Source organism: Ptychodera flava, chromosome 12 (genome assembly GCF_041260155.1).
Source record: "Ptychodera flava strain L36383 chromosome 12, AS_Pfla_20210202, whole genome shotgun sequence".
Taxonomy (NCBI): Eukaryota; Metazoa; Hemichordata; class Enteropneusta; family Ptychoderidae; genus Ptychodera; species Ptychodera flava.
This window is the reverse complement of record NC_091939.1, coordinates 1,488,633-1,509,951: the sequence shown is the minus strand read 5'-3', so window position 1 is coordinate 1,509,951 and position 21,319 is coordinate 1,488,633. Positions and strand designations below refer to the sequence as shown.

Here is a 21,319-nt window from a genome sequence, read left to right as displayed (position 1 = left end):
TTAGGGAAAATAATGGATACCTTGCAATGGCACTGCTTCCCTTTGAACTAAAACACGGCATTTTGTATGTCCTATGTATAGGTAACCTTTACAGCGATGACACGGTGTAACTGACAAGTTATGAATTTTCACTTTGTATACATGTGTTTCCTTTATTTAACTGCAATGAAGTTATGTTGTGGAAATATAAATGTACTTTGAACCTTGATAATCTGTGTGACTGAACAAGTTACGCCAGAGCGGATGAAGAGTTACAGTGAGTGACAGCTATTTCTGAAACGTATAATGTATTTTATGTTAGCCTTACCATAGGGTGTTGTACTTGCACCACTATCTGTTGAGTAACATTGTCTGGATTGGTTGCTTGTCATACTCTGCGAAGTCCATGTGGAATATCCTTTACTTCCAGACTGATTCCATGCTTGAGTTGATTTTCCCTGTGACATTAACTTGGCATCATACTTCTTGGCAAACTCCAATGCTTTATTTGCCATCTTCTCAGTCATGGCACCGACAGATTTAGCTCGAGCAGAAGCTGATTGGCCTAAAAGCAAAATTCAAGAGGTCATTGTCAATGACATAGTCCCCACAAAATCTGTCAGTAAAAATGTACAGATGTGATTGTGAATGCAGTTTCCAAGTCCAGAAGTGCCAAATAGGCAAAAGAATGTTTCCTTTTTCTCTTTCTTTGAACAATAGTGATGAAAAAGTGCCTGATGATCATTTAAACAAATGGGATTAGAACGTGGAAAGTACAAAAATGGCTGCCTGGTTGTCATATTGATTGTATCGTGAAGAAATTTGACGTACACATGAAGTCAAAGTCCTTGCGCCAAGTTTAAAAGAAATCAGTCCAAGCATGATTTAGTAATCAGGGGTACCTAAGAAAGTGTAGCATTCGAATGAAAATGACAGCCTTGACACCATGCAGGATGGCTAGGGTAGGGAAACCATAGCTGCTGGAATGGAATCCGTAAGTTTGGTCATCTAAAACAATAGTCTTGAACATATTTTGATGTTGGGGTGTAAAACAAGATGGCTTACAGCAAAAGCAGTTGTATCAGTGGTAAATATTTTACCCGTTTTCTACAAAAAAATCACCAAGTTGTGTTGCGTAAGAAGCCGCGTTCAGGGAGGTTCAGGTTTGATTACACTTCTGTAAAGTTTCTTCCCCCATTTTACAAAACTTGCAGAGAAATCTCTGTTCCTGTTTTTGAACTGAACAGTCAAGCAGGACGTCCTATTCTCATACATACCGGTACAGTCCCTAAGACTTTGTCTGCAGGAACTAAAAATTCCTGGGAATTTGGCCTAACAGTAAAAACACAGATGTGCTGTGAGCCACCTATGGGATAATGGACTGTGATCAATTAAGCAGTCTGTTCCCCAGAATTAACTGAGGACAGTACTGTATATAAAACATGTCAACGTGAGACAAAAAAGTTGTGTCAATTTAGTCCAAAATTTTCAAAAAAAGAAATGACAGAAAAATTCAAAAAAATTGGTAAAATGTTGCTCTAAAATCCTGGAGGGAACAACTACAGCTCTCAAAGGGTTTTAACTTTCAAGTATCAGTAATATGAACCCTCATGGGCAACTCTAACTCCAATTAATCCACATGATCTCTAGTGGACTCTGAGCAACAAAATTAACTTAATAACTACTGTATGACCTCATGTAAACTCCGAGCAAACATTTTCTGACTTCATAAATGCTGAATGAAATCATAGTGTAGTGAAATGTGAAAGCTGAGGACGAACTATATGACCTAAGGAGTGCTGTATGTCCTCATATGAACTCCAAGGAGAAACCCTGACTTTCTCAACGCTGCATGACCTCCCATGATCTTCAAGGCAGAGCTATCACTCTAGGAATGTTTTGAAACCTTACGCAAACTCAAAGGAGAAACCATGACTCGATAAATGCTGCACATCCTCATATGAACTCTGAAGTATGAACTTGGCATAATTCTGAGTCCATCTTCATTGAATGTACAACTTACCTTGCAAAGACCTCTTGTAAACTCCTTGCAGAATGGCAGCAATTCTAAAGAAGCAGAATGCCATGTAGAAATCAATATTATCTATGTCATCCACTCCAGTCTGTTTACAATACTCTTCTGTAAATTCTTCAAAGGTTGGTATTCCTAAACTTTGCAAATCTTCACCTTTAAGTCCTGTATATACCGGTAGAAGAGGTTGAGGGAAATTATGTAAAGTAGCATCAATAACACTGTTCCTATGTAATCACATATCACCTAATGAAAGATTCTAGCCCAAGTATGAACTACCAGTACTTCTGAAACGAAGTTTTTCTCCACAAAGATCTAGATGTAGCCATATATGTGTATCAGAGCCAAGAGTCACAACTTGGCATGCCTATTAATATTCATAAGTTTACTTTACCTTTCTTCTATCTCACCGATGACACCTGTAAAGTCCAAGGCTAGCTCTCACATTAGATTTGTAACACCCCTCCAAGCTGACAATATTTTCTAAATAAACTTGAAATCATTTTTAACTATTAAAAACGCTTTTTCCTTTACCTAGCAAATTAAATTGTATTGTGAGCCCGTGTTACAAGCCATGAGGTAAACAGCATGTCAGCAAAAGCTGTCACAAGACCACTAATTCATTTCCCATAGGCCACCACAGTAGCGTTGAGCTCGATTTTCCTATTTTAAAACATTCAGCCAGCGGCACAAATCCTCTTAACAGGTGTTAGGTCTATGTCAGCTTGACTACTGATTAATTTTTCTTGTGGGCAAGTCCACGGAAAGTTTGAGATAGCAATGAAAATAGCGCCCTCAGTGGTGTTTTTGACAAAATTCAGGCTTATTGTTATGATTTCTATTCGCCCTAGAACTCCTCATATTACCACCAAATGCTTCAGCCATTATTCACAACAGTCTGCATTTTGATTCAGGCAGAAAAATATCTTTACAAAAATTCTTGATGTTAAAGTTCAAACTAAAAAAGCATCAATGCAGATATCAAAACTTCAAGGTCTGCACTATTTTTCTTCCAAACTATCTTCATGGGTAACGAACCCTGAAGTGAATTAGTGGGCTTGTGCCAGCTAAGACCAATGGTGCTATGTGTTGGCACTGGCATTGTCATTTTTCCACCCTGCAATGTGACTAGAAAATGATGCAAGAAACCGGTCGAAAAACATTTGCTGTATAGGGGTTTCAAAGACAATCGTCTGGGCAACCAAGCCAGTATGGTGGTGCCGCATTGCGCAAATGTAGCCCACAACAGGGAGTCAGTACATTGTTGTGTAAATTTTGCTGGTGTAAGGAGTGAGTTTGCCAAGACATCTAAAACGAAACTTTCTAGAAGTGTAACTGCTTTTCTGTAGTTCAGAAGTTATTTATTGGCGACAGGATGTCTAACTTGAACACCTGACCAGTATATTGGCCGAGGGGTCATACAAATGGTTAGAACAGCCACTTTTACCAACCAGGAAGTTGGAATGTTCAAAAATTGACAAGAACTATGGCTAAGGGTAATTGAAGAGGTTGAGAGAAATACCGTAATGTCAAATAGCATCAATGACACAGTGCTCCAATGTGATCACATCACATGATGAAATATTCTTGCCTAAGTATGAATTACTTCTGTAAAGTAGAAATTGTTTAAATTTTGAGTACTTGATTGTAGGTATATGTATTTACATTCTAAAATTTTGAGCCTAAGTTACTGCACCTTTTTAATAGATTGTTTTTCAGTGAAACAATAACATCATTATAAAGCCCTGAAAGTAGAACTTAGAGTGCGCTAACATTGTTGAAAACAATATTTTTGACTTAAAAAAACCTGTGACCAAAAACGGAAGCCTATGCCAGACATTGATTTTTGAAGAGGATACACATTCATATATCCACACACACACACACACACCGCTACATACAAACAATACATACAAACATATAGAAACAGAGAACCTTTGATATACTAGTTATGTACATGTAACGACCTCTGAACAAGAGATTTGTCTAAAATACACAAACTGACAGCAGCCAACAGATTGTTATCACCATTCAGATTCTGTTACACCGTATAATGTATTTGCAAGGAATGTGTACATTTCTGAGATCATTTTCCTTCCATTCACAAACGCTGTCATTTATTTCTCCTATCAGAGAAACCATAAGTGATGCCATTCCAGGAATGCATACTGTACCTTACCTTTGACCACCTTGTTATCAGCTTCAAATTCGTAGACGATGCATGCATAGGCAAAATCTGAAATAGGATCACCTAGCGTAGCCAATTCCCAGTCTAACATGGCCAGTACTTTGGATTTGCTTGGATGGAAGATTAAATTGTCAATCCTGTTAGGTTAAAAAGAGAAGAGAGAAGTAGTACATTGGCAGTGACACATATAATGGATGATAATCACAAGAAGACTTACGTAGGCACCTTTGCCAAAATGAATACCGTACATTGGAAACATGGTATCCATACTTGTGTATACTGTACTCAAACTTGATGCTTCTTATCATACTTGTGTTTGAGGTAAACACATACCATTTATCAATGTTGTACTTGTTTAAATTCAGAGCATTCAGGTTGGGTATTTGGCCTACATACAGTGGATCATATATAGAGATGCAAATTAACTAATTATGGTATGTCACATTCATCCAACTTCTAGTATGAAATATGATATAAACATGTCATGCTCATTCAACTTCATGCATAACAAAAGGTATGTCATATGCACATCAGAAATCTGATCAAATCTACTCCATTCAGTTTTGTTCATGGCCTAATTACAGAAAGTCATTAAAGACATAAAGGACCTCATCATCATATGTCACACCCATCAACATCCAGCATGACTTAAAGTAAGTAAAGCTGCTGTGGCTTAGTAGTCTGACTACTGTCCATGACCAGCCTAACTACAAAATTCCATGAAATGTTCAAATAAGCTATTAAAATCAGTATCAGTATTTCATGGTCATAAAACTTTCAACAAAACTAAATTTAAGTATGATCAATATGCAACAGAAGTCCCATCAAACTTGGTGCACTCAGTATTGATATACAGTAGAGCCTGATTGGAGAAATTTATTAATGCAAACAAAACAGATTAAATTTTATGTTTATGCATGTGAACATTTTACTTCAAATTCTTTGACAATAACATTAATGCCTGAAGTTGATAAGTCTAAATTTTAGAGAACAACTAAACTTGCCAGAGTAACAGAAACAAGCCATGGTATCATATTCTTGTGATTTTACATCCTCATGTTTGGGAGAGAGGATCTTCAGATCTATGAAGAAATACACTCTACTATGTCCTGGCCCAATCTTGAATCTTATGTTTTGTTTTGTCAAAACAAAACAACATATGCTCTTCAAAAGAATATGCATGTATGATAAAACCTGTACAGCCCTGATGAGTATGATTTGTCTTCATAATCATACAGCACACAGGCTTGACCTTGGCAAGGCACAGTAATTAGTGGTAGGTCCTGACCTTGACAGAGCAAAGTCATACAGTGGCAGGGTCTGACCTTGGCAAGGGACAGTCTTAAAGAGGAAGGGTCTGACCTTGGCAAGGCTCAATCATACAGCCAAAGATCCTGACCTTGGCAGCTGGCACAGTCATGCAGGGCCTGACTCCAAGCAGAAGGTTCTGACCTTGGTAGGGCAATGTCGTATAGTCAAAGAGCCTGACCTTGCAATTGGCAGGGTACAGTCATACAGTTGAAAGGCCTGACATTGACAGGGTATGGTTATCCAGTGGCAGGGCCTGTACAGGGTTACAAAGGATAATAACGATATAAGATACCTGAAGTCACCGTGTACAACTGTAGTTTTATCAGTTTGAGGGTAGTGTCTAGGAAGCCATTCCATCAGCTTGTCCATGGCAGGTATTTCCTGAGTTTTACTGGATTCATACTGCTTTGACCATCTCTCTGTCTGTCTTTTCACATAATTACCTGTAGTGATACATTTATACAGTGTCAGTAACATTGATGTATACATTATGACAGAGAAATGCAATCAGAAATAAAATCATCCCTTTTGTGACATACTTTTAATGTATACAGTTTGAAATAAAGGCTGCTACCTCGACAACATCAAGTACAGATGGCAATGTCTGTCACAAGACACATGGACAGAGAGAGTAGTAAGGACAGGCAGGACAAGTAGGTCAAAAAGTAGACTTGCTCCAAGTCTGTGGGTTTATAATATCAAAACAGAGTAAATTGAAGAAATAAAACTTCAGCAGACTGTTGCCTCTATGGTAGGCTGTAGCGTAGTTTGTTGGGTGAACAAGATGTCTTGGCCAGTCAGTAACAGTGCTCCCCCTAAGCCACCAAAATGATTAGCCACGTCATTAGCCAAATCAAAAATCTCTTGCCATTTTGAGCAACTTTTAGTCAGTTTATGATCTCAAGTGTGGCAACAGCTTTTTCGGCATTCAGGAGTTTCCAGTTTTACAAATCAAGATGTTTTGTATGTTCTTCATGATAGTTTTTACATTAAATCAATATTTGTTCTGTTTTTATTGTATTAAAATCTATGCTTTGATATTTCAGGGATAGAAATAATTTTCATTTCTGGTGGTAAACTTTTACCACAAGAAATACAATTAGGTAGCAATTCAATTCTAAAAAATCTGGTAGCAATGTGAAGTGTATATTACAAAAGGTACAGAATATTTCTGCGGCATTCAGTCAGTGTTCACAGTATGATAGCTTGTCATAAGCTACAGGCGTCTCATGTGGCAAATTTATGCAGTCTTCCACAATCACAATGTTTGCGCCACACAAATAAGAATTTGAGGTGCAGAAGAAAGCATTTAGTAGCATACTGGCAGTGTAGATATGATTGGCCCCAGTGTTACTAGTATGTCATAGTTGTGATCAAGCAGGCTGAATAGCATCTTGAGTATAAGTATTTTTCTTGAGACAAAAAGGGTTGGGCCAAATACTACTCTTGTAAAACAAGACACAACGATATATGTTCATTTACATCACTCACTGTTTGCGAGTATTCATTGTTTTAATGATTATGACAACATTTTAGCTCAGATATATTTTCATTTGATATTTTGATATGATAAAGAAATGTCTGGTGATGTTCACTTCTACATCATTAAACTGGTGGTATCTGCAAAAATATTAAAATAATTCAGAATCACACAATTTCTTGTATAAGTTATAGCAGTTTGAAATAGGCCGAATGGACAATTTTAATAGTTCTACTTTTGAATTGTTGCTTTGATGTTAACATGCAAAATTGCAATTCACAAACTTTATTTGAAAATGGATATGCTTACTGCAAGTACTGTTGACAATTTCCCTTTGCCATGACTCTTAATAAATTTAATTTAAAACTGACAGTCAAGCTCAATGCCATTTAAATTGGAAGGCAACAGAAATTACCTTTCACCTATTGGACCACCCTAGGTGGTTTCTTGTGAACCATAATTGTGTACTTAAAGGGTCTTCATGCAATACATCACATGATGAGATGACCTAGACTTGACCTTTCAAAACACCTCAGTTTTTCTCCTTTTCCTTTGTATTATGACTCCGTTTGTGAAAGTTTCCTTTGAAATTATGGTTTTACTATCAAACTGAGTAGTTGCAAGCCAAATGTTGATTCAAGCAAAGTGGGTAAAACTTTTGATGGACTCCAGGACGAACGGACCCGGCTCACAGAGGCAAAGCAAGCCCAAAGCAAAGCCTTTGTGTATCGTAGTATTGAACAGCAACAATGTTTGCTTCACGTACCAGGGAATTTGTAAGGAGAGTAAACTGTTTCAATATATTGCAACTTTGTAGGAAGGAGAGTAAACTGTTTCAACATCTTACAACTTTTGATTGTTTAGGGACCGTCTCAGATTGTCGCAGAAGTTCAAAAAGCGAAATTCATTCGTTTAAGGGGGGAGGGGGTTTGACCTCCATTCAATTTGTGAACTTCACTTTCGCACTTTTATTTTGTGATCACAAGTTTTCGTGTGTTTATTTTAAATTAAAGAAAAAAAATGCACACTCGTACCAACAACTTTGTAACTGTTTCCATCTCGTTCCTTCCCTAAACACAATTTACCTATAGTAACATTGTATCCTAAACCTTTCATTCATCAATTATTCAAAGACAAAAGTATCATTTTTTTAAATTGCTATTTATAAGGGTCTGCTCTAAACTAGATGTCTTTATTCTCACTTGTTATGCACCTGGTCATATTAAGATTGAACACGCCTGGGCCCCCATGTCGAAGTTTCTCGCCGGAGTGGCTCTAGCTATATGTCTACCTGGTGAGGAAAATTACCATGTAAACAGACTGATATAACTGAAGCCCAAATTCGCCGTAAGGAATCAAAGCAAGTGTCTGCGACAACGCAATCAAACAGTCAATGCATACTGGAACGCCAGAACTGGACAGGTTTTCCTATAACAAGTGAGGGATATCCGTGCATGGGTAAATCGCCTGAACCGTATGACTATTACTCGGATGTTACTGCATTTGCAAGTGCTGGCATTAGGGCATTGCAGACCAAGCCTCGGTTTGTTTAATGTTGGAATGTGGCAAGGGGAATACGTCTTTAGAAGCTATAGCAAAATGCAACATTGTACTCTCAGGCAGACATAAACATTTTCGCACTTTTGAAGTTTCGTTTCGGGGGAGGGGGGAGGGGGTTTTAATCTAAACGAAGAAATTTCGTTTCTTGAACTTCTGCGACAATCTGAGACGGTCCCTTACTGTAGATTTCTGTTGTGGGGCACTCTCTAGAAAATCAATCGCCACTACATTCGCCAAACTGGAATTTTTGTAGCCATTTTTAATTTTTTGTCGCATTTGGCTAATTGGCGATCGGGTAGCGGGAGCCCTGAGTAACTACTGCCAAGAAAGGCAAGCAATGGGGGCCTGCAGTTTAATCTGCATGTACAGTCCTTCACGTATTGATGTCTTGTTTGATTGAAATTGCTGGTATAATATTGAATTTTTAAACTGTACACCCTGACTACTGAAAAATTCTGCCAAGATCTTACATGTCTTCATATTACTTTTGGCATACCAGTAGGAGTCTGATATTGCCAGTTGCGGAGTTAAAAGGCAAAGTTAAAGACAATTTTTACTCATACCATGGATCCTATATGTACATACTGTACTGCCCAACTGTTGATAGATCTCCTTTCTTTATGTGAGTTGGAAATCTGCTTTACAAAAACAAAATCTGGCATGCTTACAGAGTAGCAGATATCAGTATGCCCTGTGTCAATCTTGACAATGGATGGTGACATCTTCTATCATTTAATAATGGCAACCACCAGTGAATGTTGTTTTTATTGCACAAGGAATTTTCACAATGGGGGTCATGCCACAATTGTAAGATTTAAAACATTTCGAGTTAAATTGTCTTCATACCATGTTTGCCATAATTTTGCAAGCCTGCCTTCTCAACATCAACAAGATGTATCTGACCAAGAACTCTTCCAATCTCTTCATAGATCTCCCTTCTCTCTTCTTTGCTCATCCCGGGCAGACGGGAATCAGTAAATATTCTTCCTCGCACATATTCCATCACATAGAAGGGTGTACCAACAATGCTACATGTATGGTAGAAAAGAAACCAATGTTTTGTTGATGGAAAATTACCATTGTGGTAATCTTATCTTTACTAACACCTGGTATATTCATATATTATCATGTCCTCTGGAAACCATTCTAGGTCAATTTTTGCATATATAACTTTATATTTGTGACTTCATTTATGCATACCGGTATATATAATATAATATATATATATATATATATATATATATATATATATATATATATATATTATATATATATATATATATATATATATATATATATATATATATGACTTTTTTATGACTTTTTGTGTATATATATATATATATATATATATATATATATATATATATATATAACATATTGTATATACACATATAGATAGATAGATAGGTAGATAGCTGTAATAGATGTTTGTACAGTCATCATATTATTGCATACATACCGGTACATACATACTAGCCCATATACTGGTACATTCATACATACAAGCACACACTAGATATACTCATACCAACAGAAAGAGAGACAGAGAGAAGTTTGTCAGCAGCACTTTACCAGCAATCTTCGCAAAGGTCAATGACCTTCGGTACTGGAAGTCCAGCCTCTCCCAAAGCTTTCATGACTGTATACTCTCTTTCAACGGCATGTGCTGATGGCAATAGCTTTCCTGGTGGTTTCTTTCGCAACACCAGCTCCCGACCTCCATATCCAATGAAATATGTTGGATTGGACTGCCCATGTTTGAATTCACGAATGTTTGGAGGTTCCTGCGATGTGATGCCAAGTTGATTGTTCAGATACGTCACCAACGAGTCAGTTGGTAACATCATACCTTCCCTGACAGCAATGGTACCTTCGACAAAACCTGAGAGTGGTATGTTTAGAATTTCACTCAGTTCATTCAGGGCTTCATCAACGTCTTTTACCTGAATAAAGACAAATGCATTTACATCATCAAAATTAATGAAAAATGCCAATTCCAATGGAGAAACAAATTGAAACAAATTCCATTGGTCAAAAGGGAGACAAACACCAATTCTTGTACAACAGCGCCCTCAGTGTCTGTATTGATAAAATTCTTTTTCACAAACGAAATTCTTTTTTGCCAAAGCTGCCTTTAAGTGCCTGTACACTCTGACAGATGGTAAAACACCTTTAGTAATTTCTATCATTGATTTACAAAAACAAGAGCTTCCTTTCAAAAATCAATAAAAATTTTCCTGAATCATAATTGCAAACTGCAAGTCTGTTAAAGTATATTTTCCCTGGTAACTTGCTAGAAATATCACCTGGATTGTTCGTATGCCAACCTCTGCTGCTCCTTTCAAATATTTTCCGATGTCATCCAGAAATATTGCCTCCTCAGCTTTTGTCTTCAGTTTTTCTAAACAAAGTCTATATATTTCATGATTGGGTTTCTTCATTTTCACAAGAGCAGACTCCACCACCTGGAAAGCAAGAATAAATTTCTTTGAAAAGTGATTAATAATTTACAGCAGAGTGACTTTGCGAATGAAATAGACATTGTTTATCTAGACTCAATCATACCCTAAAAATGACTTTTGCTAAGCTTGCTTGATACAGTTGACTTGATGAGTTTTAAAACATGAATCAGGATATTGATATGTTTTTCTTGCAGCACTTTAATAAGGCATTACTACCATTAGAACAAATGTGTGTTTCCATTGACAAGCCCAAGAGATATAGGATAGGTTGGTGGGGAACTTCTTCCAAATTTTTATTTGTGTGACCAATAAAAAACAGCAAATTTATGAGTGACTATTGAAAATGAAAAAAAAAGTTTAGGGTAGGACGGTTTCGCATAGGATAGGTCGGGTTACTAGAAATACACACATCTTTTTTATTCAGCCTAATTGTAGATCTGAGACATTGGCAACAATGAATGGTTTATCACTTTAATGAAGAAGTTAACTGTCATTTTTATTGGTGAAATGTGATGAACAGACTCAGAACATAAACCAGAAAGTTAAAAACTTTTCTTGCAAAACCACAGCAACTAGTACATATAGTTGAAGAAAGATTCAATCCACTGAGATATTCTGATAAATGACACTGTGAAAAGACTTAGCACTGGCACAACAAACACCTTCCATATATGTGCGGCAAAATTCCTAATGCAGCAAAAAATACAGATGGTATAATTCTGTCAGATCATAGTGATGTAAAGTTTGGCAGAGATTTAAAATAGAACACTATTAGCTGTAACTTGTTAACAAGGAAGATAATTTTGAAATTCTGTAACATTCTTATCTACTTTATAATTAAGTGAAATTTGCTTACAACATCAAAGTATTTCTCATCAACAGGCCTCAGAGTTGTTCCGTCTGGACGCATCCAGTTGTTTGTCAATAATGCTGTTTTGATTCCCTCAGCTCGTAAACACTGCAGAGCATCCAGGACTTGGGGAAATGGCTCCGTTGTTGATCTCTCGTAATGAAGAAGAATATCAGATGCTGGTATTTGTCTTCCAAGCTGGCATAAAAGACATTCAAAGATATCAGAAGTTAATGGAATAAATACGTTTCCCAATTTGCAAACATGAACAAACAACCACATTTGGCAAATGCACACATGTATAAGGAATATAATTAAAAACACAAAAATTACCTAGACTTGAACAATCATGATTCAAATGATGTCATTGTTGGTTGTGGGGTGACAAAAAACTACTCAGCATTGCCAGGCAGTGTTCACAACTATCAGTAGCTTTACATGTAACTGGCAGTTTGAGAAAAGTTTAACAGTTTGAAAATCATCAAGTTTACGAAGATATTCTGCTTTTCTTCATTGGTAACTGTCAGAAATGAAGAAGTAGTACAAAATACAGGTCATCATAAAATTATCATATCAGCACTTCAAAATACATACAGTGTAATTTTTGGCATATTGTGAACACATACAGCAATGATCGATCTGATAAAATCACATTTCTAAGTTTTTTTGTTCTTTGCTATTCTCGTTCTGTTGCTGTCACCTCACTATCTATAAAGGTAACTATCCACACATCGGAATTAACAGTAAAGAACATACAAAGGTGGAAATGTTGCCATATCTCTACATCAGACTTTAATCAGATTGGGCTGTGATGTACAGACAGGTTTATTTCTTACCACTTTGGCACAATCTTCAGCAAACTGTTCTGGAAAAGTTTCTGAGTGAAGTTCTCCTCTGAGAAGTCTGGACCACGCTCCGTCTTCACCGCTTTGTATCATCACTCTGGAAACCGTACCATGAGGGACGCCTAGTTTGTCTTCAAGAGCTGCAAACATTAAATGAAGGGAAATACTGAATGTTTTCATATCAAGATCAAGTTGTTTTGGTGTTGTTTTGCATGAGAATGTTTTAGCATTAAACAGATTTTATGTGACATATCAGTACTTTGAACACTTGTCATTGATATAACTGTGCCTCTGTGAGGTGACTTCATTTGTAGAGATTTAATTTCTACTTCAGACAGACATCAGCCACACTAAAAAGCTCAATAAATAAAAGAAAATTCAATGTATATGGTGACTCCAAAAGAACTTCAAAGGTTTGCTTGAAGTACGTTTCTGTTTTTTGTGCATGGTAGTTAGAATCTACTTCTGGTTTTCCACCTCGGTTATTTGCCAAAACTAACGGTAGTGTCTAGCCTCCTGCACTACCACCTTGAAACATGCGCAAATATGTTAAATTTGTGTTACTAACCATAATGCCATAGTAACATATATTGGTGGAATCTTTAAGTGGTTGGTAGTAGAGAAATTTATGCTTTACTTAGTAAAAACATGAATGTATGTTTTTCAGAGAAATTCTAAACAAATTCAAAAGTATAAGGTTTGAATAATATCCTGATAAATACTGGTTTATAGCCCACTTTATCACATACATGTACGCATCATGGCTTTTGCATTGCTTAAATAAATTCACCATTTCTGTTCAAATTTGAAAATCCAGAGTACAGTGCTAGATAGCTGTAGTTATCAAGTACTCAAAAAATGAAGCACAAGACTGTTATTTATATCAATGACTGCCTTGCCTTTTACCTAAAACAACGACAATAGGTGTAAATGGGTAACAATAGGTCAAAGGTCAGCACTAAACAACAATGGCTTTCTTTGGTTTGTTGAGTTGCAAAATGACAGCTTTACTTTTGACAGCTGACTTGCTAAGTGTATCTTAACTTTGCTGTGCAATGTTTAGCTTGCTTGGTGATTTCCTGAGCTGGGTTTTTTCGTGCATTTAGGGCACACAGTCCATGTAGCCGACAATGAGATGCAAATGATAATGCGGTTAAGGTCTCCTCGACTAACTTTCAGCTAGTTGCTCACTTAATATTTCTACTATTTTTATAGTATTTTATACAAAGGCACAGACTTATTCTACCTGCAACTTAAAACTGATAGTGATTTTGTAGCTCATTCTTTACTATTTTCCATAGTTTTTGGTAGCCGGTATCAGACACTTCGTGTTCGTGTCAGCTACATGGACGATCTGCCGCATTTAGAATATGGCAAAGAATTGCTGATACATAGCAAAGACGGGACTGTGACAGATACTGGAATGTTAGAGGGTGATTTTCAATTTCAGAGGTTCAACCCTCACATACTTTCGTCTCCCTCATTTTGATTTGCAGAGAGGACAGTGCTAGTCTCTGCTCAAGGTTAAAATTATTATAAAAGGGAAGGTTTACTTTCAGATATCATGGAAAGTTTGCCAATTTTAGATAGCAAATGATAGGTTTAAAACAACTAAGGGAATTACTTTGATTGTCACATAAGCGCAGAAAACACATGTGTTTGTCCAGATTAGCCTCTGCAACCCCCCCCCCCCCCACCGCCCCTTTTAACAAAAGTTCAAAAGTGCAAAGTATTGATGTCTGCACAGTCATGGACATCAGTGTGAAAGTGAGATTACAACTGATTTCTATTCTTTAAAACATGCCATGGAAATAAATTAATTTACACATAACATTTGGAACTCCTTCAAGAAACTAAAACATGCCATGGAAATTAATGAATTTACATCTAACATTTGGAACTCCTTCAAGAAATTAAAACATGCCATGGAAATAAATTAATTTACACATAACATTTGGAACTCCTGCAAAACTGAGATAGTCCCTACATGTATCAAAGTTGCAGTGCAAATATGTATGCAATAATGTAAGATGTTCATACGTCTAGTAATGTGTCTAGGTTCTTAAATCCCACCAAAACACTGCTTGACTGTGTGATGGATCTGGTTGTGTGATGTGAGTTGTAGTATTGACCCTTTCAGCACAATGGTTTGGTCCATTCCCATTGTTATCAATGGTAAGTGTGGACCTGTTTACAGTTAATTGGGGGTGAACAGATTAAGAAATTTGACTTACATTTGAAGACTGCCACAGGACCTGGTATAACAACACCTCCCATATCAAAGATCACGGCAGACGTTTTACCCCGGCTTTGTATTCCATGGAATCCGGCTAAATGTAGTGGATCCCTTCCCAGTAAGAATCCAGGACTCCAGCGGGCATGGACCCTGCATAGTGGAGTAACTCTCTGGTAGAGTTGACGGCATGTGGATAACAACATCATTTTTATTGAGCTTCTGAAAAAGCAAATATCAGAAATCATTAAAACTCCATCAGCTGTCAATTTGTAATTATGTTTGTTCTGTCTGTCTAGAGTTTCTTGTTCTCCAGACTTTGTCGGTAAGTTCATGACATGGGTCAAAATGATGTACCGGTATGTGTATCGATGATAACATTGAGAATAATCAGCAGCATTAGACTTTGTATACAAAATAATACAGCAGTGTCAGTACTCCTGGTAGAGTGGATTAAATTACCGTATAAACTGCTGCAGCAAATATAATATATTAGACAAAATAAAAAACAGGTGTTTCCGGCAACCCGACAGAAGACCCTTGACATTTTTTTTAATTTTAACAAAGTTTATCAGGAAATTCTCTACGTTTTACCTTTTAGTTAATGGCATAACAACACACTTCCAAAAGTGCAGTACAGTATGAACAAAACTAAACATTGCATAAACATTGATGTCAATGTCTTTGCTAAAAGCTGCTGGGGGAAACATAGTGTTTGTAATACCGGTATATTTTATGAGAGACAGTTTATCATCTGAACTTAAAATGTACAAAAACTTATCTCTTACTGTATTTTGTGGGTCTGCACCAACATAATTTTTTTTCTAATTTTTTAATATACGTACCTAAATTTTCAGGGGCATGTTACTGGAAACACATTTGTTATTTGCCCTTAAGAAAGAAAGGTGTTCTATGGACTTCTATGGAATAGTATTTTACCTTTAATGTAGTTAGTACTTGGACAACTTTCCAGGTTTTAAAAATAAACCAGTAAATAGCCATTATAATCAGCTTGCCCTACCATGCAAAATAGCTGGGGTCAGTTGTAGGATTGTATGGAACTGCAGTAACAGTTATTGCTTTCTCTGGGTTGTATCATGGAGGTAAATACAATGGCTATCAATTTGACCATCGACCTACAAGTACAACACAAGACATCCATTGTTTGTGCAAGCTCATTACGGGAAAGCTCCATTAACTTAGGAATACTCCATTTCCCTACTTAGTTATCAGAGGATTAATTTCACAGACCTGCCTTTCCTACAATGGCACCAGCTGGATAAGATAAATGTAACCATGGAACATTTATAGCTATTTTACTGAAGTGCACTCACTTTGGTTTATTTTGTCGCTCAAAGTCCCAAATAAAGTTGGATTGTAGAATCTTTTGTGGCGGTCCTACTACCGGTAAATACTGCCTGTCACTGCCCATCGCTGCCCGTCACTGCCCGTCAGTAAAATAGACCTTCCAATTACTGTAATCAGTCGATACCTCAATACCAAAGACCACTAATATTTATAGAAAGCTACAAAATAAGAGTCTGTTTTACTCCAAATGCCGGAGTCCTGTCTCAGAACTGCCATCACAGGGCTCGAAATTAACTTTTTTCCCTGGTAGTCCCATTGGGCTACCATTTTCTGAAGTAGGTAGCCCAGCAACAAGGTCTGGTAGCCCATGCATGAATGAAGAAAGTTGTTTTCGTGAAGGATATTTTTTATTTATATCTAGACAATGAACGATTTATTTTGCATGATTTTATCCAGTAAGTGAATTTGCTAGTCATTTGACATCAATACCTGAAGATCATAGCCTTAGGAGAACGGTATAGCATGTGCAGTGGACAACGGTGACGCCTCAAAGTTTGACGACGCGTCGACCTATTCACACATACGCAGAGCTTATATGCAAATTTTGATGTTCGCAATGACAATAACTGTTTTCAATTCAATTCAATTCAATTCAAATTACTTTATTGTCCATTAATGAAAACACGCACATCCACAAATGGAAAATTTTCTTTCGACACCACAAATCTCCTGACTTACAATAAAAGCACACACACATATATACACAGTCTTGGGGAAAAAAACAATAAATTACGTATAAAATTCTGAGTTTAAAACTGCCACAGCTGAAGGTATAAAAGACTTTTTGTACAAGTTTTTACGCGCAAAAGGTACCTTAAGTCGTCGACCTGACGGGAGGATTTTAAATTCAGTGCTGAGTGGGTGTGTTTGATCCTGATGGATCTGAATGGCTTTCCTCTTCAAAGATTGGTAATATATTACTGAAAGTTGCCGTTGTTTTATACCAACAATCTTTCCTGCCAGATTGACAACTTGTGTTAATCTCATTTTGTCCTTAACTGAGAGGTTCCCGTACCAGGATACAATATTAAACGTTAAAATGCTCTCAACAAGCGAACGATACACAGTTACTAAAATATTCTTACTGACATTAAAGCCTCTCAGTTTCCTGAGGAGGAATAAGCGCTGCTGTGCTTTTTTACAAATAAATTCAATGTTGTCTGTAAAACGACATTTCGAATCTAAAATGTACCAAGATATTTGAAAAGAGACACTCTTTCAATTTGTTTTCCATCTATATTTATCGGTCGAAGTAATGAGTCCGGAACTTGCTTCTGTGCTCCCATGATACAAAGTTCTTTAGTTTTACCGACATTTAATTCAAGAAAGCTTTGGTCAAACCAAGACTTCAAATAATCTATGAATAGAAGATAACGACTGAGAGAGTATTCGTCTTTGAGTCGTGCAACTAAGGCCATGTCATCAGCAAATTTTATGAGAGTGAGAATGACATTATTACATCTTAATTCATTTGTATAAACAGAGAAAAGAACGAGTGATAGTACACAGCCTTGGGGAGCCCCCGTATTAAGAATCAATTCTCTCGAAAGATGACCTTGTATGCTTACACGTTGTGGCCGATCACACAGAAATGATCTGATCCAAAGAATAAATGTAGTGTTGGTTTGCAAATCAACAAGGCGTTTGAGCAGAACATGAGGCTGTATTGTGTTAAATGCTGACGGCAGCTGAACGTATAACTGAAAGCTACAACAACGCAGTTGATAGGTCAGTCGATCAGCCGGTATTTCTTCTTGGAGATTTCAACACCTGTGATATCACTAAATATTTGCCTAATTTACATCAATATGTATCGTGTCCAACGCGTATGAATAAGACCTTAGACTTGTGCTATGGAAACGTGGCTAATGCATATACTGCAAGGTGCCGTCCGCCATTAGGAAGATCAGATCACAATGTTGTACATCTGTTACCCAAGTATCGGCAAAAGCTGAAGAGAGAAGGTCCACGAATTCATAACTTTCGCCTTTGGACTCACGATTCAATTGACCAATTGCAGGATTGTTTCGAAACCACAGACTGGGATGTTTTCTTTGATGGCTGTGGTCAGGATGTGGATTTACTAACAGACACAATCTCGTCTTACATCAATTTTTGTGAGGACACTATAATTCCTGTCAAAACTGTGCATATATATGCAAATAACAAACCATGGATAAACAAAGATTTAAAACACTGTTTAAATGAGAAAAAAATGTCATTCCTAAAAGGAGATAAAGTCAGTGTCAACAAATTTATGAAAGAATTTCGAAGTAAAACTAGAGCTGCGAAACTTGAGTACAAAAGTAAAATTGAAAAGAAATTTACAGGTGGTAATGTCAGGGAAGCGTGGCAAGGATTAAATGTAATGATGGGAAGGAAGCAACAGCAGCAAGGTATGCAATGTAATGATCCAATTATGTTTGCCAATGAATTGAATAATTTTTATGCACGTTTTGATGTTTCAGATTTTAGACAGCATTGTGATGAAATTTGCCATAATCTAATCCTGTCCCCTGTTAAGGTCGAAATTGATGAAGTTGTCAAAGTTCTCGTAAAGGTTAATCCTCACAAAGCCCCTGGACCTGATGGTCTTAGTGGAAAGGTTTTAAAGGAATGTGCATATCAGTTAGGCCCGATGGTTACCCGTCTTTTTCAATTCTTTCTGGATATCCATACTGTTCCTCGTATTTGGAAGACATCAACTATTATACCAGTGCCTAAAAAAACGGGTGCTAAATTGTTAAACGACTTTAGGCCAGTAGCTCTGACCTCCGTTATATGTAAATGCATGGAAAGGATTATATGTAACAGGCTCACAACGTCTCTGTCCGATCGTATGGACCCGCTACAATTTGCATATAAGGCTAAGAGAGGAGTAGAAGATGCAACCTTAACACTTCTCAACTTAATTACGAGTCACATGGATTCCACTGGAAATTTCGTTCGAATTTTGTTTATGGACTTTTCGTCAGCATTTAACACAATACAGCCTCATGTTCTGCTCATATCTGTAAACATAACATGGCTAAAATAGATTGGCTACGATTTCAGGATGACAACTTGGTACAGTCATGTTCCTAATGCTTTTGTGGAATTTTGACTATATTTCTCCACCATATCGTGGGATGATCTCGTACACTTCAGAAAGCGAAATTTGTGGATGGCTGACAGCTTTTTCTTTGCAGTTTAAATAATTTTGTGTTTAATTGTGATTGATAAATTGTGATTAAATAACTATGAAAAGGAATTTTCATTTGCCATCATTTCCCGAGCCTGTTATCCAAGTACATCAGTTCAGATAATGATATTTTATTGAAAGTTTGTCGCACAACGATCAACATCATGTCGCCCACTAAGTAATTTCATGTCCCAGGCTTTGGTAGTCCGTGTGGGCTACCATTTCATTCGTTTTGGTAGCCCAAGGGAAAAGTTGGTAGTCTGAGGACGCGGCCGGACTACCGCTAATTTCAAGCCCTGCATCAATATCTAGAATTGGAGTGCTAATTCATCACCTGGCAGTGTTCGAACATTGAATACGATCAGCATTGCTACTCATTCAAAATTCAACATTTTTGGGGTCTTGGACAACTATTTTGTTTGGTTTTTATACAGAGTTCAGTAATGATTTAGGTATTGAGATATCAACTGATATAAACAGTAATTGGAAGGCTAATTTCCTGAAGGGCTGTGACGGGCAGTGGTTGGACGTCGACAGGCAGTAAGTGGTGATACATGCATGATCACACAATTAGTGTTGCTACTCATTCGAAAATCAACGTTTTTTGGATCTCGGAATATTTCGTTTGTTTTCACAAAGAGAAGTGGTCTTTGGTATTGAGATATGGACTGATTACGGTAATTGGAAGGTAAAATTTCCTGACGGGCAGTAATTAGTAGGATCCTTTTGTGGGACCTCCATGATCGTAGTATTAAATATACCCATTTTCCCTACGAGGAAGACCGCAGCTATCCGTGGCCGGGGTTGACCTTGTGTGACCTTGACCATAACTCAGCCTACTCGCCACAGATATAGCTGCGTTTCCACAGCCAGGTTTGCTACCCCGAAAAAAACCATGGGAGCAATAGGACTGCGGATCGCAGCAATCAAATAATGTTACAGAATGAAAAGCGACATACAAATCATCTTATTTGCTCTTCAATAGAAAGAGAAGACGGCATTTGCTCAGATCCGGAGTCCTATAGCTCAGATAAGGTGCTTGATCAACAAAACCCCCTCCCATCGCCCTCATCACATGGTCCCCATTACAAGTGACACAATGCTGTATTGTTTGGCTGTCAAACATGTAGTGTAAACCCTTACAAACCTAAAGACAACGATGAACTTCGAAATTCCAAGATTTTTGTCAGCATTGTGGCCTTCAGTTTGTCCGGCAGAGTCTCGGGGTCCGGGCTCGGAGTTCAACAGCGGTGACCCCGTTTGCCTGCGGGGCAAAGTTCAAAGTTCATCGATCTCCGTTCTGCGCCCTCCAGCGGTCACACTGCAGGTCGGGCCTTAGGAAGCCTTCGGAGGCTGTTAATTTTAACAGAAAGACACGAGGAACTTGAATATATCTGAGTTAGCAACATTTATATCCTCTTTTGTTACTTGTGAACCTGCGTAAATGAAAGTGAAATACAATTCAAAGTTTGAATAATCAGTGTGACGATGAAGATATCTACGTCACTGTCGATCCAGTGACTTCTTTACCATGAGACGATGTTCAAAAAAGTGGTGGGGGGGGGGCTGGAGGAATTCAGGGGGATTTTTGGGGTAGTCGAGGGGGGGACTTGAAAGTTTTGCTCTGCCTATAGGGGGGGGACCTGAAAATATTTTGACTCCCTACATTTGATGTCGTCCAATGGTTCTAATGTTAGTTATAATTAAACAAAATGTAGAACCATTTTGTCACATTTTATGTCTTTAATCTCAAAAAAGTCTAAAAATGTATGAATGCCATTAAATTTTCATAGAACAAGTTGGCCTTGTAATGGGGTAGGAGCTACA

The 21,319-nt window shown here is 37.4% G+C and overlaps 1 protein-coding gene across 1 annotated transcript in view; it reads right to left on the bottom strand.

Annotated features, from left to right (window-relative positions):
- LOC139144669 (acyl-CoA dehydrogenase family member 10-like) overlaps window positions 1-20,791 on the bottom strand; it is a 121,734-nt gene extending 100,943 nt beyond the window's left edge. Inside the window, 11 exon segments of the mRNA XM_070715393.1 lie at window positions 308-544; window positions 2,003-2,176; window positions 4,191-4,336; window positions 5,803-5,953; window positions 9,397-9,578; window positions 10,126-10,496; window positions 10,860-11,018; window positions 11,872-12,063; window positions 12,702-12,850; window positions 14,945-15,165; window positions 20,640-20,791. Of these exon segments, the coding sequence (XP_070571494.1) occupies window positions 308-544; window positions 2,003-2,176; window positions 4,191-4,336; window positions 5,803-5,953; window positions 9,397-9,578; window positions 10,126-10,496; window positions 10,860-11,018; window positions 11,872-12,063; window positions 12,702-12,850; window positions 14,945-15,152 (1,969 nt within the window). The 5' untranslated portion in view covers window positions 15,153-15,165; window positions 20,640-20,791.
- Window positions 20,792-21,319: the final 528 nt, after the last annotated feature.